Source organism: Neopsephotus bourkii, unplaced genomic scaffold, assembly GCF_033783945.1.
Source record: "Neopsephotus bourkii isolate Nb327-2 ecotype Australia unplaced genomic scaffold, CSIRO-AGI_Nbou_v1 NB_1184, whole genome shotgun sequence".
In the NCBI taxonomy this organism is placed as follows: domain Eukaryota; kingdom Metazoa; phylum Chordata; class Aves; order Psittaciformes; family Psittacidae; genus Neopsephotus; species Neopsephotus bourkii.
This window is the reverse complement of record NW_026901669.1, coordinates 360,779-382,561: the sequence shown is the minus strand read 5'-3', so window position 1 is coordinate 382,561 and position 21,783 is coordinate 360,779. Positions and strand designations below refer to the sequence as shown.

At 40.3% G+C, this 21,783-nt stretch overlaps 1 protein-coding gene across 6 annotated transcripts in view; it reads right to left on the bottom strand.

Moving 5' to 3' along the window:
• LNPEP (leucyl and cystinyl aminopeptidase) overlaps positions 1–10,404 on the bottom strand; it is a 48,115-nt gene extending 37,711 nt beyond the window's left edge. For 3 of the 6 annotated variants that reach the window (XM_061364055.1, XM_061364061.1, XM_061364060.1), the window contains exon 1: positions 10,196–10,404. In XM_061364055.1, the coding sequence (XP_061220039.1) occupies positions 10,196–10,214 (19 nt within the window). In that variant the 5' untranslated portion in view covers positions 10,215–10,404. Of the gene's footprint in view, positions 1–1,330; positions 1,432–5,017; positions 5,106–10,195 lie in introns of all 6 variants that reach the window. The other 3 variants (XM_061364057.1, XM_061364059.1, XM_061364056.1) reach the window with 3 other exon arrangements.
• Between the last annotated feature and the right edge of the window lie 11,379 nt (positions 10,405–21,783).

Sequence of the window (21,783 nt, the reverse complement as noted above, 5' to 3'; positions counted from 1 at the left end):
AGAAACAAGTAACATTAATCATTTCAGGAATATATATATGGCTGCTTGATAGGATCTAAGATGTTGAAACAGACTAATGTAAGATACTGGGAGGGTAAAGATTTGTGGTTCAGTAGTAACCTTTTATTCCCCCCCCCTTTTTTTTAAGTCAGGTTTCTATATGGCTGAAATTCTCATAGGTGAAAATAAAACATCTTAAAGAAAAGATGGCAAGAATGTTTTCAAACCAGATATATAAAACTCCTCAACATTTACTTTAAAATGCACCAAGACTTCCTGTCTCAAGGGCACAAACTCCGAAAATGATGGCGTCTGTAGTCATAACACTGAAAAGGATGGAGCAAGAATTTTTATTCTAGCCTATGTTCTACTATGCTTTTCACTTTGTATAGTACCTGTGTATTAAATCTCTAATGGTACTAGCCTGCCACTTATTCTAGAGTTAGACTGACAGACTGTTCAGATACCCTCAAAACAAGTAAGAGCTTTGTAAATCAGCACCTTGCATCTCCAACAAAAAACTACTGGGTTACTGGGGGGGGGGGGAGAGACGTCAGCCTTGAACATCTTCCTGCAAAGTCCTTAAAATAAGTAAAAAGAAAATAAATAAAAAAAAATCCTACTCCACAAAAGTCAGTAGAAGGTGTACTGGTCAATCTGATCAAGCAATACAGAGATGGATGAAAGCAGGTAGATTCTTGGAATTTGGATCTAGCTGCTCACCCTTTGTCTCATTGTAAACATGCTGCTCTGAGTAGGAATAGAATCATAGGGTCACAAGGTACCTGGAGCTGGAAGTGATTTCAGTAAGTCACCTACTCTAACCTCCAGGCAAAAAGCAGCTTCTGAAAGTTTCTCCTGGGGCATTTCCCAGAACAGTGGTTCATGTTCCACCCTTTAGGCTGTGGTTGCAGTTCACTTGTCCAGCAGTATGGTCTCTACTCTGGAGCATGTGCACTTATATGTCAGATTGGAAGCCTCACAGAGTAAAGAAGGAGGGTAGAAAGCTAAGTTTCAAGTGAACACATAGATAAACTAGAGCAGAAAAATTAATGGAAAGACAAAATATTGTGCAACGGAAGCTTTTTTACAATTCCTCTGCCCAATAATAGTTTATCAAGAATTCACTAAACCACTTGTAACAGAGATTCGGTTGATTATTACCCTCTGCTGGCTGCTTTTCAAATCTGCTGTCTAGGTTCAATCAAATTCGAAAACAGACCAAATTTCTTCAAGTCTCAAAGCAATCCCACCCCAAACCAACCAGCTGCTGGTGGAAGACACCCAAATCAATATCTGCAATGTAGAAAAGGCAGGTATTAAGACTCACATCTCAACCACTCCAAAAGGCAGAAGACAACACAGCTCCAGCACCAGCCATGGCATGTGCTGCTGCATGGCCAGCAAAAGAGGTAGATGACAGGGGAGGCACTGCAGAGGGAAGGAGGAGAAAGAGAGTATCAATCTGGCAGAAAGTAGGCTTTTATCAGCTCTGTTGCTAATAGAATAGTTTGCTTATCGAAGAGCTTATTCTCTAGTAAGTTTTTTTCTAAAGCCAATTGTCAAAAGTATTTTTAGAAGTTGCATGTAAGCACTCAGTCAAAAAGAATTATACAAAATAATCTCCAACTGAAACTAAAAAAGCTACAACAAAAGTTAGTTTCAAGGCAACTCACAGTTTTAATACCTAAGAGACATTCATTTCCATGAAAACAACAGTTAGAAACAATTTCTGCTGAAGCATTTGCAAAACTTGGAAGCAATCAAAGTCTTGGTTCTTCTGTAGTGATGAAAATCTATAAGATCAGAACCTTACTGAAGATCAAGGGCAACACCAGACTACCATTCTGCACTGGAGAGCATACAGACAAGGTATCAAAAGCTTACTGGTGTTACATATTTGCATTCACAGAAGCATAGAATTCAGGCTACTTTTTGGAGAGGAGCCATAGCAAACATGTATAAATTTTTTACACTCAGATTAACTCTGGAGTGTTTGTTTCATGCTGGTTTATTGGGATTTATAATATTATAGTATGAATCATCAGTCATGTGAATTGAACTCTTACAGCCTCATAGTTTCAATGCATGAGCTGCTACAATATAGCTAAAAACCTATGGGAAAGACAAAATAAGGTATTCTTAAACAAAACCAAGTCATTAGGAATAAGCAGCAGCCCAAGGGAAATGACTCTAACCATCACATTTCAGTGTGATCTTTCACACCAAGGATCAGTGTGATCTTTCACACACAAGACACAAACATTCCAATTCAAGACATAGGCATTGCACATGAATTCAGATTCCAAATATGACACAGAAAAACTTGGTATAACTGTAATACTAGGGAACTTTCATCTGTAAAACTGCACATTCCAGTGAACTACCACTGCCATGACAGAGGCTGCAGGTGCACTAGAGGCATTTGTAGTCATGCAAGTCTAAAATTAGGGAAGTACCAATCCGAGATGCTAAAATGCACTACAAAAAATTATCTGTCACGAGGCATGAAAATTTAAATTTAAGTCTTTACTAAATACAAGGAAAAACAAGGAGTTAAAAAAAAAAAAAAAAAAAAAAAAGGTCACGGGGCTGAGTATTGTTGCTCCCCAATTGGCACTAATTAAGTGATGCTAAAAGCATAAAGCTTAAACTTGAAGTTACAGCAGCTAGAAGCTTGAGCATGCCCCAGTGAAAGTGGCAGTGTTTGCTGAAATCAAAAAGGTTCCTAGAGAGTGTTGGTTTGTTTTGTTTAATTTGGGGTGTTTTGTTTGTTTGTTTCATGAATGTGAGAGCAAGTACTGCAGTAACGAGCTTCTGCACACACACTGGAGCAGAATTCTGCCAGTTGGTCTGTATCATGGAAATTAAAACAATATATGGATTATGTATTTTAAGACTCTCTCTTACCTTAAATTGCCATAAGAAACAGGAGCTGAGAGCATAATCTCATGTAAATCACTGTTTATTAGTCTTGGGTGCTTGTAAAAGGCTTTCTGAAAGTGTCTTCCTGATTTTTTAAGGAAAGCACAATTGCATTTTCTTCAGCAGGACCTCAGGCTGAAGAACCACATGCATCAATTACTTTCCAGCATTTACTGGTTACCTTTATACAGAGATAATCAGACTATCACTGATACGTCTTTAAATCTTTACTTTCGTGTCAACAAAAAGAGTGTGGTTAATTCACTGAACATTTTACTTATTCAACTGGCAAAAAAATACAGTGTTTTTTTCATATTTATCTGAAGGTCAATAAAGATAGCTGAAGCTAACTAATACAAGCTTAATCTAGATTTTGATAACCAACACAGGAATATTGTCATAGCATCATAGAATGGTTTGGGTTGGAAGGGACCTTGAAGTTCATTCAGTTCCAACCCCCTATCTTACACTAGACCATGCTGCTCAAAGCCCCATCTAAGCTGGCCTTGAGCACTACCAGGGATGGGGCAGACACAGCTTCTCTGGGCAACCTGTGCCAGCATCTCACCACCCTCATAGTAAAGAATTTCTTCCTAATACCTAATCTTCATCTACCCTCTGACAGCCTAAAGCCATTCCTCCTTGTGCTATCACTACATGCCCTTGTAAAATGTCCCTCTCCAAGTTTCTTGTAGGACCCCTTCAGTACAGGAATGCTGCTGTAAGGTCCCCCTGGAGCCTTCCCTTCTCCAGGCTATATAATGTCCATTCACATCTTAGCAAATATTTTTAAATTTCAATCTGGTATTTTTTCCACAGTGAAAAGCAAGGGAAGTGGAGGGAAGGGAAGAGGAGGGGGTGTTTTCAATTATACTTTGCTCTTTGGGCACTACTGAGAGAGAAAACCTTCTACAACTCCCAAAAGCATTAAGCCAGTGTTCCATTCTCAGCCAGGGGTTGAACAAAACACAGAATGGGAAAGAGGGCTCTGAACTTCAATGTTAGAACATGGGGTTTGTGTTTCCTATCTCCAATCTGATCAACAGTATGCTTTGCAATTAAACATATAGAAGCTGTTTAACCCCGGAAGCCGAATGAAAAGGCCTTTAGTCTTCCAGGAACAAGACAAGACAGGAAATAGTGTCTCAAATTTCTTGAGCTACTGAATATACATATTCATGACTGCTTACTATCTTCTGCACTGTATCTGTTCACCAATTTTATGGCTGATAAATACCAGGCTCATCACAGCTGAAGTTGCAAAACACTTCTCTGCCAGTAGCAGTTGCTCTGTGGAAAAATTTGTAGAGAACTTTGCAAAATATCTAACAGACTATGAGTCATACATCTGACAGGGTTTTTTTTGTTTGTTTGGCGTTTTGCTGTTTTTCTTAAAGCAATAAATTCAAATTATCATACCTTCTCACCTAGAACAGTTTCTTAAAAAAAAAAAAAAACAACAACCAACCCACTGTGCTTTCCAGATTGCTATTGTTAATTAAACAAACTTGACAACTCCAGTGATAATACTATACAAAGCATTTGTAGGTCACAAGTACTGCACACTCATTGCTTCATAACTGGTAGTTCAGCTCACAGAAGTAATAATGTCTAAAGGTTATTGCCTGTGACTTGCAGTGCAGCGACTTTTATGGTTTTAACAGAGCAACAACATATCTCCCTTTTGCCAGCCTCATTATGTGGTAAGACAAATGACTTTGATAGAGAAAGACATGGTAGTGTGCCTGCATGGTAGCTCAAGAAATACTGAGATCTAAATTGCTCCAAACCCCTACCCAGGTATCATATATCAGCTTTGAAATAAGCTTCATTACAGTCATGGGGTCAGAAGCAGTTCAGACACCAGATGCTTTTCAGAAGGCATCCTGGGACCACTTCTTCCATTCATTCTCATAATTGCAAAAGCAGGTGAGAGAGCTGCAGACTGCACTGCGTGACAGACTGATCTATACAGCAGATGAATGTGCCCCGTGGGGTCTGTGAAATACTTCTGCAAAAATACCACCAGGGTCATTCTAGAGCCAACCCTGAGGGAGCTCCAAACAACAAGCTGTGCATACAGGCAGCTAACCTGGGTTGCTCTGCCCAGCAATGTACACATCCTTGTTCACACCACTGTTATTAGAACGTACACACATTTCAGAACATATATACTGCTACTAGAAAAAGAAAGAAAATAGCAAAATTAGGGAAAAAGATATAATAGAAATAAAACCCACAACTTTTTGTTCCTCTCTAGACAAAGCGTATTTTTAATCACCAATTTTACTTAGAAGAGAATAATTTCTTTAGATCATAGACGTGCCAATGATACAACCCTACATAGTAACAGTTCTAAACCCACGAGGGGGTTTTGCCTTGATTGATCTTAATCCCATAATCATAATTTTTACAGATGAAAAGTTACCACAATACGGCCTACTCTTTTTGTGAAAAGGACCCAGGTTTGGCAAAGACAAGGTTTAGAATCTACATATTGTCATTTTAGATATGCCACTGGAATGGCTTTCATGGTTTTGTGTATACATGGGATGAGGCAGAAAATAATCAAAAAGAACTTTTAAGTGTAAAGGATATTGACCCTCCTGCATTTTAACATTTAGTGTAGCCTTTTCTATCTTACCATCTCTCAGCACAGCACTAGTCTGAACTTTTGCCAATCAAGAGAGCTGCCAACAAGTCAGTTGCTGTGATGGAGCCAGCTAGCCTAATCAGTGTACCTAATGTAGGACAAACAACGGCATTCCCACCATAAGCAGTTACAAGTAATTCTATTGATGTGTTAACGATTCTTTCTCTGTTCTCACGTTTCTCTACTTCCCTCATTATTCTAACCATCAAATTGCTTTTAACTTCATGGCAGATGCTGGAATATTCTGTTCCAGATTTGTTCCTAGTACATCCAGATCTTAGCATTGTAAAATGCCAGCAAAACAAGGATGTAAATCTTAGCCCATGTGAATGGAGCCCAGATTGTTTCTCAGCTACACAGAGTGCATCCAAATTACTAAACTCATTTCTGAGCAGCCATTGCTATACAGGGAGTCCACAGAAATCAGTAAAAGCATATACATATCAAATGCACTGATAAAACAGATTCCTGTTTACCTTAGTTGACACAGGAACACAAGATACAGATGCTACAACACGGCTTTGTGGAAAAATACTATCCAGCAACATGCACTTCAACAACATAAAACTCATATATAGAAACAGATACAATCAGCCTTTTTTTCCGTCAGTAATATTTGACTAAAGTAAAATGCTTGGGATATGCAAAACATGGGGGAGGGAGAGAAAACACTGAGATTCTGAGACTTTTTTATCTACTGTCTCACCAAAACAGATTACTCGGTCTGTTGGTCAAGACTGAATATACAGTTTAAAACCAACAGGAACCTTTCTGCTCCGTGACACAACAGTATGCAGTATTGACAGCTAGGTGTATGCCTGTTGCTTCTAACAAATTATGCACACAGAACATGCTTCTGCAGTCTCCAATACCAGAATGGAATGGAATGGACTATAAAATCATGCAGTTCCAAACCCCCTCCCACGGGCAGGGACACCTCACCCTAGACCATGTCGTCCAAGGGAAAATACATATATATACTGAATTATATACTGAACAAATCTAACACAAAGACAGAAAACATTGATGAATAGTCAGGAACTAGCTGAAATTACTAGATTTTGCAAATGACATTTTTCTCTTTGTAAATTACATTAACTAACTTGAATCATTTCTACCTTCTACAAAAAAACCCCACTTCTTCCCATGAAAGCCTTTTTATTTTGTTCATCAGTTTAGTTATGCAATTAACTTCAAAGTTTTTATTTCCTGTGTAAAAAGAAGATAAAAATAATTTAAGAATGTCAGTAAAAGTGAATATTATTTGCATTTCAGCAGATCATCACATTTCAGCATATCATCACAAGTTTTCTCTTCTGCAGCTACTTGTTTATGCACATCAGCTGTCATGAGAAATGCTGTAATAGTTTACTTCCACCTTTCCTTTCATCTCAAATGGAACAGTTCCGTGTTTAACATATTAAACAGGAAATGGTGAAGTAATCTTTCAGAAACACATACAATCTAAAAATAAAGGCAAAAAGCTTGCAAAACATTTCATAGTATTGTCAAAAGAGAGCTGTCCCAAATTACACGATGTATCTCCTTTAGTCAGGTTTGTTTGTTGGTTGTTTTTTGTTGTGGAGGGGGTAAAATTGTGTAGGTAGCAAATGACTAGACAGAATTAATAAATTCTGCTCATTAGTTTTTAGATACCAATTCAGAGGATTTGAGATCATGTAACTTGGAAAAATAATTATGTGCAAACACAGTCAAGTTCTACATGTGCTTCTAATTTGATTATTCATATTTCTGAAAAGGTCTCAGATTAAGAACAGTCATGTAAATTTGACAAATTTATATAAAAAAATAAAATCTTACCAATAACCATTTCTGACACACTGATTTACAACATTTATAACATTTCAGAGAAACTTCAGACTGAGAATGAGGAAAAAGTTCTTCACTGAGAGGGTGGTTCATCACTGGAACAGGCTCCCCAGGGAAGTGATCCCAGCACCAAGCCTGTCAGAGTTCAAGGAGCATCTGAACAGCATTCGCAGCCATACGGTTTGGGTTTAGGTAGTCCTGAGAGGAGCAGGGAGTTGGACTCAATGATCCTTACAGGTCACTTCCAACTTGAGATAAACTATGATTAACTCAGTGACTCCAGGACCTAAGAATGGATCTGCAATTAACTGTTCTTCCAGAGCCACAGAACTCATACATTATCTTCAACTAAAGTCCTGGGCAGAAAAGAAGGCATAGCAGAGAGCTCTCCAAAGTTGACTTGAGCTAAGTTCCCAGTACGGGGCTGGGGGCTGAAGTAAAAAATTAATCTTAAACCTTTTTATTTAGGTTATCTGAGTGTTTCCACTGGAGAAACTATTCAAACAATAAGAGTTCAGCACACCTGCTAGCATTTCTAGGAAAGGATTTCTTTGACTTCTCAATTAGAAAAACAGTGATCTTTCATTCCCACTTCAGTGCATTTGCTGCCTTAAGGACTGTTTTATAAAGTCTTTATATCCATTCTGAAACAGCTCTACATCCATAAAGTAAAACAAGAAATTGTCTTCTCGACAGTTTGACAAATGGGCAGAGTTCCAAATCCAACTGAAATGCTTTGGAAAATCGTAAGACTCAGTGCGCTCCCCCTGTTTTATAAAAGTAAAAGCCCCAAAGAACTCTTGAGAGCTACAGATACAATATTGTAAGCTTCCCGTGACAACCACGTTTTCCTCTGAATTTACATAGGACTTTGTTCAGGAAATTAACATACACACCCACAAACATAACACAAACCAAAACCTTTCAGTTACCATAAAGCATAGTTTATTTTAAAAATTTGATGCCCGTAACAGCTTCAGACCACCAGCCAATAGTGTAAACATCCCTTTCAGTTCAGATTTTAGCAGCTGCTACTGAGCACCAAACACACCTCAAGATCATCAAAATAAGGAGCAACATCTATGCTCTCATATTTGCACATTCTCTTCAGTGTCCCTCCCAGCACAGCCAGCTTTCTGGAGGAAATTTATTAACCAGCTTCAGTTACAAATTTTCATCCAAATCATCTTAGCTCCATCCCCAGGCTTTTCACATAAGGGAAAAAAGAAATAGGAAGTTCTGAGCATGAATATGGCTTCTTAGTGGTAGCACAAGTACCTTTGAGCTATATGATCAAACTCACACTGCCACTTCTTCCAGCTGCACGGTTACAAGTGCAGAATCTTTTTAATGTTTTATTGCACAATGCAGTAACATTATTATGTCAAACAGACTTTTAGACTGATAGCAACGACAGGGGTGCAACATAGCACTCATAGGGGAATGCATTTTACAACCTTGTGACTGTAATAAACTGTAAACCAAAAGATCAACTGCTTGTACAAACTGTACTATACATATGGGAAAAAAAACCCCAAACAAAAACCATACAACAAAAAATCCACAAAATAAGGAAACAAAAAATCTCAAAACAAACAAAAAAAAAGTCCATCTTGCTAGTTAAACCAACAAAATATACCCAGAGATCATGACATTCAGATACCAAATTTTTAGAGTATTTGAGAAAAGGGAAACACAAGGCAATGACAATATACTTCCCAAGTGAAACAGAAAGTTTATTTTTTACTGCATGGGTTTTTTTCTGATTTTGGCAGAAGTTTTGTACTCTTGATTTGGCAGGTCACTGAGGAGTTAAAATATAATGCAGCAAACTCTACCCTGTGTTTTAGCTATAGCTACCCAGCATGTTTGTAATTTAACAGACCAAATCCCATCTATAATAAAAGAGCTGTATTTTCAACAGAAAGCTGTTGCTTTACCGAGTGTCTTTTCTTAAGTCCATATTTGGCTATGGTCTTAAGACTAACCAACATACTTCAGTTTCAGTTTGATCTGAGAGCTTAATTTCCTCTTCTGTCCTGGATCGATAAAATGTGTTACTGATACAGAAGCAGCGGTAACATGGACTTCACATGGCTTCTTTTCAGTCACAAGCATAAGCACACACACTGTCAACACTCTTGTATGCTTATCTCAAAACTGCAACCACAATGTTACTTTAAGCATTATTATTCTGTCAGTGCACCGACAGTTCTGAAAGGTTCCTGTTTCCAGGAACACACTGAAACATTTTTTTAAACAGCCTAAATCCTCCTGTATTTCATTTCTCCTTTGCTGTGAGGAAACACTGTAGAAAGTGCTTAGGTCAGGAAAACTGCATAAACAAGGGGTTTGGGTCCTCCTTCTCATTAGAGAGACATGATGGCTTTGGCATCATGCGGGTGCTTATAAGGCTCTTTCTTTCCACGGAGCAATACATAGTGAGAACGCACCTTGGTGCAGAAGTTGCCCAGGCTTCATGTTGTCCGTTATCTGCCACAGCAAGACTATGGCCAGGCAACAAGTACCGAGAAAGAGTAGGACCCTCTTCTCACCTTCCAAGTTACAACACACGTGTCCTAATTCACCCAAATAAAACAAGACCTGAGGTGACTCCCACGGAATAAGTACGACTGAGGAGTCTTCCCCATTCCCCATGGCAAGTAGCTCCCGCTGGGAACTCCCGCCGCGCCCGGGCCCTGCGGCAGGAGGCAAGGTATGACGGGCCAGCCCGGGGAGGCCGTGAGCCTCCATCCCGAGCTCGGGGTGCACCGCCGCGGTACTCACCGCCGGGAAACGGCTGCATGTTCCCTCGCAGAGTCCGGCCTCCGCCCTCAAGAGAGAAACTCCTGGTGAGAGGGGAGAAACGACGCGGCGGCGCGGCACGATTCTTCACTCCTCCCGCAGCATGCTCCCAGGCCAGGCGCTGCCCCGGGCTGCTGCGCCACCTCACACTGCAGTTGCTGTTGCCTGACCTGATCCCACCCCTTCAGCGGCCGCTGATGCCCCCCAGCTCTGCAGTTTCTCAGCCAGCACCAACAACCCTCTGCCTGGGGCCCGGCGCCAGCTTCCCCCCCGTCGCCCCGCCCCCCGCCAGCCCCACGCTCTGGGTGCCGGTGCGCACCGCCGTGCACGGCTCTCCTTGCGGGAACGGGTGTCCTGGTGTCGGGCCCTGCCGTCTGCTCTCCTGGGGGTATGTCGGGGGTGTCCCGTCGCTGCAGGGGAGGGATGACCTGACCGCAGGGCTCGGCTCCGGGACGCCGCGCCGAGGCTGCTCAGGGGCCTGACACCCGTGGCAATGTGCGGGACCCTGGCAGCTTCAGCTGCATGTCACCGTCACGATTTAAGCTTAATTTTCTGTGTTTAGCTTTATTACTGCCTTACCTGCTCCCTCCTCCCTTACCACTACACTTCTGTCATCACGTGGCTGATTAAATACCTTTTTTTCCCCTTAATATGGGAAAATTTTAACCCGATTGTTGGAAAAGAAGAAAATGGGTGTTGATTCAGAATCTGAAGGTCCCCTGTTTATTTTACCAAGTAAGAAATCTTACGTTTAACTGTTCTTAAGGGGGTGGGCAGAGGGGATGGGGGCCAGGCATCCACAAGAGCTCGGACTTTATTCACAGTCCTGTACTTCTTCTCACTGGTACATGAACCGGGAAGGCTATTTTTTCACACCTTAGTCTTAAGTGTTTTAAATACTTAGTTACATTGACAACCCTGTGGCTTAAACTAGATCCTAGTTACGTTTCACACTATGCCCTTGGAGTTTAGTTCCAGCCCTAATGTAGAGCTGTGTCAGTTTTAATTACTGTTTACACACCAACATGGTTTTAGACACTCCTTAGCATACAACAACCCATCCTCAAAAGAAAAACTTCAATTATTGAATTATTACATGAGCAAAGCATTTCTTTTAATATCATAGGATGTCCTGAGAGCTTTCTCTTCTAAGCACAGACCCTGCCTGGCCTATATTTAAATATATTAAGGAAACATTAACAACCATACAGGTGACTCGGCAGTATTGGGATCCTACACAGTGTCATGCAGAGAGCGCAGAGAGGCCCTATTAATATTTTTTTTAACTGCTTATCATTTGCTTTCACCATTCTTCATTTTTATCAATCCATAACTCTTCTCTGTGAAGAAGAAGGGCTAAAATAAGATCATGCTCTAGTACATGTGTGGAAATTTCCATAACTGTATTTCCCTATTAAAGTCAAGTTTTAAGAGAATACTATCTGAACTACTCATAGTTAGTATATATGGTTAGGTATAGAGGTCATTTCACAGGAGCACCAATTTGCATTTGCTCAGTAGTACAAGAATAAGGGTTTCCATATAATTTTGTATGACATCATTTAGAACACATTTGAACAGAACTGAAGCTCCAGCTTTGTAGGAGTTGTTAAAAACCTGGAATTTCTGCAGTGAAATGATGAAAAAAAAATCTCTGTCAAAAAGTTACAAATCCTTTTCACTATTAAATACCAGTTTTAGTTATAGCCCAGTAGTAGGAGTGATTGATAAGAACAATGAATGTCTGGTGTTTTTTTTCCCATGCCTTAAGTAAATTATTACCACAATGGCTTTTTTTTTTTTTTTTTCAAGATGCAGAATATAACATTTCTTTAATTGCACAAAGTCCTAAATATATCCTTAAAACATCTGCTATGATTTATATTCCATCTTTTTTTGGCAGCCTCCATTCAGGAATATCTTAATTGAGGCTTTTCCATAGGGGAAAATATGTTTGCTAGAAACCCTGCCTCTTTCTCACCTTTGAAGAACTGCTTTCCCTGAGATATTTCAGCTTTTAACAGAAGGAAACATGACTCAGAACTTCTTTGTTCTGGTTTATTTTTCTGGTGAGAGGAACAGAATTTTGGCCACATGAATATTACAACTGTCAGGTAGACGCTTGGGTGCCTTTGACACAGTGGGAAGTATCCAGTTGTTTTCTATCAGATCTGCACATAAGAAGAAGCTACATTAAAATAGGATGTAGGGCTCTGTAGCTGAGAAGTTTCCCAGACTCCAGAGTTTGAAGACAAGTGTGTTACTTCATCAGACTTGCTAAAACATGTTTAGCTCAGAATCAGATGTGGGACGGGTGAAACGTTTGGCTGATGGCCTTAAAAGGGACAAAAAAATTCCCCCAACAAATACTTATACCTAAAGCTTGAGCAGAGAGAAAGAATGGGGAAGTTGGCTTTATTCCTTGACTGAGGTAGCAAATACTACCGATTACTGTGTTAATTTCCTCTTTACTGTGAGGGGGTTTTATTTAAAGCTAAAAACCTGTACATTGCTGACACCCTTATCCCCTGCAAGCAAGAACTACAGCTGTTAGTAACCACTGTCTGTTCAGAGTATTATCCCAAGGAATCCACAGTACAGTGTTTATAAAATAAATAGCCTTATCAGCCTGTGTATCTTACCTGTTGAGATATCCTCACCTAGGAGAAACAGCTGCTACCACAGAAGAATCATTGCTATGTATATTATGTTGTCACAAAACCTACCTTTCAGCAATACTTCCTAGATCTACATTCCTTTTTGATCAGAGCATAGTTAAATTACACATTACCTTGCCTCTTCCTGTTGTCTCTTCCAGAAGCTTCAAGACCACTGCATTTATCTTAGGGAAAACATCTTAAATGCAATAAATTTCTAACCAATTAGATGAAAAATAGATCTGAGAGAATAGGTACCATAAGTGCCTCAATATGAGAAAAAATTCCACCATGAACTATACAACAAAGAATCCTTGCATAGGAACGCTTATAATAGTGCATGTAGAGGCATGTACAAGAGGGAGCATTCAAGGATGCCAATGCAAGAAAAGTTACTATCAAGAATTTCCAACGAGTTAAGATATGCAAAGACAACCACATCTCATTTAGCTCCACTGCTGACAAAAATATGTATTTTAATTGTTCTACTATGTATTTTCTTAGAATCTAGCAAATTCTTTATTCTTTCTGGCCTAGAACGAGGATTTGGCAGGATGCCAATTGCAGTCCCATTCCCAGTAGCCATGTAGAAATAAACAGCAGTGGTACACGAGCTCCTAGATGGATGACATTGCTACATTACAGATAAATTAAAAAAAAAAAAAAAATCAAAAAACCAACAAACAAAAGCCCTCAAGTTCAAGACGTATTTTAAGAAGGAGAGGCTTGACAGGGTTAGAAGATTAGAATGTTTTACTGTAGCATAGACCCTTTGCCTGTAAATGCTCTTCCTGCCTTGCTATTTTTGTTTAATTCATAAAAAATAAATAAACTATTTTAAAACTTCCACATCCTGAAATTAAATCAATGTATTTTTCTCTTTTCCTTGCAACATTTCTACTATGTTTGTATCTCACTTCTAGACTCACATCTATATTTTTGTGGTTTGGTTTTGGGTTTGTGTTTTGTTTTGTTTTAAGGAATACTAATTAGAAATTATCATGCACTATTAGGATATCATCCAGGTAGCAGAGAAGAAACTTGTCAGTTTTTGTGGTCAGTATTCTATAAAGAATGATTCAAAAGTTGCTTTTTCCTCAGGTAAATTAGAATACCGTTAAGTATGATAATTTGTGCAGATCTAACAGCTTGCCACTTAACAAAATGGCAATGTCCTTTTTCTGCTCAGCTCTTCCTCTTGGCCTATATTTCCTTCATACTTTCACTACTAACTTTGTACCAACTCTGATACTAGTTATATTCCTCTGCAGGCTGATTCAACTCTTCTACTGCCTAATCTGGCAGAAAACTAATTCAGCAAAACAGTGGATAATTTTAATTATGGGTTTTATCAGAATCTGCAAAGGATATCATCAGTAAAAGGAGGGCTCACAAGCATGCAGCTAAGCAACATCAGCTCAGAGTGAGACGAAGAGAAGGAAGATTCTTCTCAGTGGTGAGATGTCTATGGCAATCTCCCCATTAGGGTTCAGTTCTTCAGCTTTCTACATATATGGATTTAGCACTCTCTTTCCAGTGTTTCTATTCTTAGCTCAGCTCAGGAAGCAGTCAGTTCTCTTATCTAACACTAATTGAAACTGCATAGATTGTAGAATGGTCAGGGTACTGCCACAGAATACATGCATGTTATTGCACACACTTCTCTGAAATACTCAGTGTTGACAGTACCAGATTTGATTTCATTTGCACAAGGCTTTCATGAGTGCAAAACCCTTGCAATCATCTGAATAGGATTATAGAAGAAAATTGTAAGCAAACAGTGAGACTAATGCTGTTTAGCAAAATAATATATTTTAGTGATGTTCTCTCTCAGTCTTAAATTATGTAGAAGGCTGTAGAGCTTTTACTTGCAATGAAAATGTAGCCTCCAGTGTTATGCTAACAGGCAAGGTATGCCACAAAATGACTATATGCTAGCTATAGAATATAAAAAAATATGCAGTTTATTAAGCAAGCACACTAATGTGAATAAGCACACTAGAGCAAACAAGCATACTAATGTGAATCAGGTGTGTATCTCTCTATATATATTAAATATATGTAAAGTACAGAGGAAAATTAGCATCAAATCATTACTGCATAGAGAAAATAGAGATTAAAAAGAAATACATCACTAATTACCACCGAATCACCAACCGGTCCCACACTTCAGCTGGGAAGTCCCATTGCAGCCAACGCCGGCAGTCCCAGGTAACTGGAAAACTCCTACTTGGTGCATCCACCCGTAGGTGAATCTTCAGATTCAGGCACAAGAGGGTCCTCCTTTTATAGCCTTAGAAAAACAGCCAGCTTTATGCCAGATCACTGTTTACTTGTGGGGCTGTGCAGCTTCTCACCATCTCACTGTTGGCCATGCCTAGAGTATTGGCCAGGAGCCCTGGTGCAGCCAGGTATGAAGGTCATAGAACAGCTGCACAATAACTGAATGATGAACAAAAATATATATACTTCACCAAATATACTTTGACAAAAAGTGTAATTTGTAGTCTCTTGGTCATGAGAGGGAAGCAACTCTCAGATAGGCTCCCATCCATTACATCCAGTCAGATAGTATATGCAGCAGGGTAGAGATCACAGCATATGGTAATCAAGATGTACATCAGTGACATCTTTTAAACCATGGTCTAACTTGCAACATCTCAAGGAAACAAGAAAGTATAAAGTCTTCCCAATGTTTTTGAGCTCTGATTTAAGTATATATTCAGCATCTAGAGTCTTTCCACTTGCCTGTGAAATTTTCTGCTGTTTCATTTATTTCACTGAAAGTCTTTCCATGTTGTCAGTGTTCCTTTAAAAATAAATCTTTCAGAAAGGCAGGTAACAAATAACCTGATAACACTATGTTGAAGAGACATATAATTGTTCTTAATCAAACACTATAATTATTCTGCTACATTTTTAATTAAAACATTAATTTCAGATATTAACAAATTCTCTCTATTTTAAGCAATAACTAATGCTTTTAGGTATCCATTCTAAGCAATAGATTGGCCTTCATAGGGCTTGTGTGCTACGGCTTGATACTAGTTATGTTTGTATTATGAGAAAATAGTTATATAATCGTTACTGGTATTAAAATTATAGTTTACATCCTGTCCATTGGAAAGTCTCTGTACAGGCAATTGTTCCACAACCACATTTAAGAAGCACTTATTTCATGTGATTCTTATTATTAGACTAGCAGTATATTACAAGATTTCTACAGAGAAAGTCAATGCAGTCAGAGAATAGTACAGTAAATAATCATGGATAAAACAAATGTTCATACACACAGGTTTGTGAACTTTGCAGCTGGTGGCAATTGGAAAAGATAGGTCTAGGTGGTGAACAAAAATGTTGATTTAAAAATTAGCATGCCACTTGGTTAGGATAACTTCTTGGATGGTATAGGCAAGAAGAGTCAGACAATCCAAGCAGCTAAAAAGTGGTATGGCTTCCCAGATGGATACCACTGTCAGACAGCAAAAGTTCGTATGGATTAGAAATACATTCCTGCACCTCTGGCTCCAAAGGCACAGGATAACTGCCAGTTATGAAAAGAGCATTAATGCACAAAAAATGTTTGTGAACATAAGACATAGTACAGAATAATGAAATTTAATCTGAAGATCTTATGCTCCTATTAAGTGGCCGGTGCTCCTTTTCTTTGTCCTCGCACCTTTCACATTAGTAGTTTCTTCAAGATCGAGTAATATAGGGAAACAAGATATTGTCACAGGACTCGAAGATAAAGAAATAACATATAGCTTATTTGAGAAATAAAAAACATTAAAGTTCAGTCCCAAGGGCTCAGAGTTAACCAGTTCTGCCTATTTTTAAACCTTTATGCAATATTTTAAATGCACCAGTTTTCAAAAACTTTTTAGGTAACACCCAATTTTCATAGAATCATAGAATCTTAGAATAGTTAGGGTTGGAAAGGACCTTAAGATCATCTAGTTCCAACCCTCCTGCTGTGTCCCCTGCAGGGACACCTCACACTAAACCATGTCACCCAAGCCTCTGTCCAACCTGGCCTTGAACACTGCCAGGGATGGAGCATTCACAACTTCCCTGGGCAACCCATTCCAGTGCCTCACCACCCTCACAGTAAAGAACTTCCTCCTTATATCCAATCTAAACTTCCCCTGTTTAAGTTTTAACCCATCACCCCTTGTCTTATCACTACTGTCCCTAATGAAGAGTCCACCCCCAGCATCCCTATAGGCCCCCTTCACATACTGGAAGGCTGCTATGAGGTCTCCACGCAGCCTTCTCTTCTTCAGGCTGAACAGCCCCAACTTTCTCAGCCTGTCTTCATACCGGAGGTGCTCCAGTCCCCTGATCATCCTCGTGGCCCTCCTCTGCACTTGTTCCAACAGTTCTATGTCCTGCTGCTCTGAATCTCTTCTTTGCCCAACCTGTAGCTGTGCCTGGGATTGCTCTGACCCAGGTGTAGGACCTTGCACTTGGCATGGTTAAACTTCATAAGGTTGGCATCAGCCCACCTCACAAGCGTGTTGAGGTCCCTCTGGATGGCATTCCTTCCCTCCAGCATATCAGCCGAACCACACAGCTTGGTGTCATTGGCAAACTTGCTGAGGGCGCACTTAATCCCACTGTCCATGTCACTGACAAAGATGCTGAACAAGATCGGTCCCAACACTGATCCCTGAGGAACACCACTTGTTACTGGTCTCCATCTGGACACTGAGCTGTTGACCACAACTCTTTGCGTGCAGCCATGCAGCCAGTTCTTTATCCACTAAGTAGTCCCCCTATCAAATTGATGTCTCTCCAATATAGAAACAAGGATGTCATGTGCGACTATATATATTAATCAGATATACAGCTGATATGAATGGGTACACTGACACAGCTCTATTGGACTGAGCACTTTTACAATGAGTTACAAAACCAAAGGATTTAATCCCATAGTTTCCAGACTGAAGACTAGTTTCCCACCGACTGATTTAGAAAAATCAGATATTGTTATCTTTCCTAGAAATTAAACCATGGAAACACACATACCTGCACATTAATTTCAATAATATGTTCAGTTCTCACACTGGTGATTTCTATCCAAGTGTACAATCATCACCATTATGATCCAATAAAATCCAACATATAAGACAGTTGTCAGCTAGTTAGAGGAGAAATAGAGCTCTGCACTCCAAAGTGATTTTAATTATCGTGGTGTCCTGGGTTCAGCAGTAGCAGTCATTTTTCTCCTTCTTGGTAGCTGGTGCAGTGCTGTGTTTTGACTTTTGGCCTGGGAACAGAGCTGATAACAATGATGTTTTGGTTTGGCCAAGGACTTTGTGAGCCTTGTGCTCTGCCAGGGAGGAGGGGAAGCCAGGAGGAAGCAGAGACAGGACACCTGACGCAAACTGACCAAAGAGGTTTTCCATACCACAGCACGTCATGCCCAGGATGTAACTGGGAGTTACCTGAAAGGGTGAGTGGACTGAGGGTTGAAGGAGGTATCGGTTGGTGCTTGGTCACGCAGGGGGGGATAAGTTATATCGGTTGGCTGATGGTGAGCAGTTGTATTCTCTTTCCTTGTTATTTCCCTTATCATTATTGGTGGTAGCAGTAGTGATTTATGTTATACCTTAGTTACTAAACTGTTCTTATGTCAACCCATGGGAGTTGCATTCTTTTTGATTCTCCTCTCCATCCCTCCGGGAGTATGGGCAGGGAAAGAAGGGGGGGGGAATTAGTGAATGAGTTCTTTTTGGCACCCAACGTGGGGCACGAACCCACAACCCTGGGATTAAGAGTCCCATGCTCGTCTGACTGGGCTAGCCAGCTAGTGAACAAGCTGGGTTTAAACCACGACACATGGTCTGGTGAAATGGGCTACCTCACTGCAACAGTACATTTTCAACTCAGTTTCCAGAAAGAAAAGAAAAAAGAAAAAAAAAATAATTTTCTGGAATAGCCAACTGCAAGTATGCATATGCAATTACTAGCCTGCTGTTTGCAACATCCTAGCTAGCTTCCCACAGTACCCTAAACATGTCTGGCACTTACCAGACCCCATCATACTGAAACTGCCATTCTTTCTACCCTACTCTCTATATCCACACTAACCTCATTAGTGTAAACAGAATAGGCAGAGAACATAATGGATAGTTCAGAAACTGCTGACCAAGGTCTTGAGAATGGGGAATGGAAGCAGAAGTATACAGCTTTGAAATTTCCACATTAACCTCTAAGTCTTCTTTGGTGACACATCGGTAACAGCAGTGACCAAATAGCATGACACCAAGAGTGCTGTAGTCACTTCAACAGTCTTAGGAAGTGCATATCTATTGAAAATAAAATATAAAATTATGAATAATATCTAGGAGTCTTATGCTTCTGTTTCTGAGGAATTCACATGACTTTGGTTGTGAGCCTGCTTGTACTCACAAGATATTTAGCTCTCACGAGTGCTACCTCGGCTGGACACTGAAGGATGGCACTGTCTTGAAGGAAAAGAACAGAGCATATTCTAAAAAAAGGCTGATAAAACTGCTGTAGCTGAAACCTTCAAAATACTTCTCATGTCTCAGGGGGAATCTTACACAACACTTAACGCATACCACCACATGCACCCAAAGAAATGTTTGCAGGATTATCTGGCTGAAACATAGAATATGCTTTTAGAAGCATTATGATTGAGGTGATACAACATTAGGAATCACCATGTAACAATTCCAGGGGTAGATGACTGCACATTCAACAACTGCCTGGGATCAAAAGGAAAAGTAGCACAAAGGACTTCCAGCCACTCCAGCCAGTAAGTTGGGTTTCATCTGGGTGCAACTGAAATGCCTCTATGCCAATTCATGTAGCTTGGGGAACAAACAAGAGGAGTAGAGACATGCCACACCTGAAGGGCTGCGAACTCACTGCCATCATGGAGACATGGTGGGACGCAGCCTATGACTGGAGTGTTGGAATTGAGAGATACAGGCTCTTCAGGAAAGACAGGCTGGGGAGACAAAGAGGAGATGTCACCCTCTATGTCACTGGAGTGCACACAGCTCTGCCTGGGGCTGGATGTGGAGCCAACTGAGAGCTTATGGGTGAGGATTAAAGGGAGGGCAGGGACAGGAGACATTACAGTGGGATCTGCGACAGGCCATCTGACCAGGAAGACCAAGCGGATAAGACCCTCTATAGACAGGTGGGTGAGGCCTCACATTCACAAACCCTGGTCCTCATGTGGGCTGCAGCCACAGTGATAACCATTGGAGGTACAACACAGCAGGGCACAAGTAATCCAGGAGGTTCCTGGAATGCACTGATGATAACTTCATTCTCCAAGCAACATAGGAACCAATAAGGAGATGGGCTATGCTGGACCTTGTTCTCACCAACAGAGGGGGGCTGGTGGGGACATGTTCACTGGACGAACATGTTCACTGGACAAATATGTTCATGCAACTGCAAAGTTTGGTGCCACTCACCAACATCTGTCAGCTTCCCCTTGGTAAGCAATCTTTGCTTTTCCTATCTGCTCTTGAAGAAACAAATGCACACGCAGCAAGTACTCAAGGGAGTCCACAGAAAAAAGTCCCTGAACAAATGCTGGAGTATCTGGATGGGTACTGTACATACAAAAAAGTCTGCTGCATGGAAGAGTGGTCACTACAGCTGCAGGGAAATTCTACCAACAGGAACTAAGACTCAGTCATCCTGATGTTAACTAATGCAATGGAAATACTGCTTCAGGATTTGGTTCACCTGCTTCCTATGACTCGGGGGGGTGTGGGTGATATGGAGTGGAAACAGAGAGCTGCACCTCCAGAGGTTGGCAGAAAACTGGGTCCCACAATTCGTCACAATGCTGTCCTGCAAGCAATGGCAGTGAGACATATGCTGCAGCAACAAACATGAGGTCTGAGAAGCTGTAGGCAGCTTCTTCAGTGGAATAAAAATAGCCACCTTGACAAACAAGTCCACCATCATGAGCATCATTGTATACCCCTAAGATGTAGGCATGTTCACAATAATACACATTGCAGTAATTTCCCATAGCCACTCAGGAATTAAGTGTCCTGTGGCTTTCTCTTGACCTGGGCACAGACACTGCAAGACCAAACATAACTGGCTGTCATGAACAGCCAATTCTCACCCCTGTGAGAAGCTAACAGCAGCAAGCCTGTGGGATCCATGCTAGGATTGCTAAGGTTCATTAACTTATTACTTGGAAGACAGTCTGAACACTGAGCTGGCAAAGTATGATGGTGATTTACATTTGTGTAGATCACCTACATGTAGGCAAAAGTTCAAGGTCTTCAAGAGGGCCTAGGAAAACTAGGTAGATTGAGAAGCACTGATGCAGTCAACTACAAAGCAATACATAATGAATACTACAAAGTAGTGTGACTGGTACCCCTGTTCCTGACAGCTGGTAATGTGGTTAACATAACTAATGCCATTTTATGATAGCCTGTGGGTGGCAAACTTATCTGTAGTCTTTACCTGAATATGGTGCAATATGCACAAATAGGAGGAATACAAGTGCACTATGAATGCTACAGCCTTTTCCTGAACTACTCAACATAAGTCAGCAAAAAGGAAGCTTATCAAAAAAAAAGAACATTCCTGTATTTTCTGATGACACCTCTTAACATGCTGAATGCTTGTGATCTTTTGCTTAGCCCAAGCCATACTAACAAAAGGATTTTCCTCCTTTCCAGTTTTGTTGTAGATATTTCAATATGAAGAATTGATCAATACGGAAAATGTTGGACTTGTTTTCTTGTAGGATAACTCTAAAGTTAGATATGGCAGCATGACTTGGGTGTTTATTAATCCAGAAAGTTCTTTCCTCTCTATGTTACCTGTTACTTCTTCATTTTTATTTTAACTTGAAATGCACTGCATGTACTGCAATATTAATTACACATGAAAACC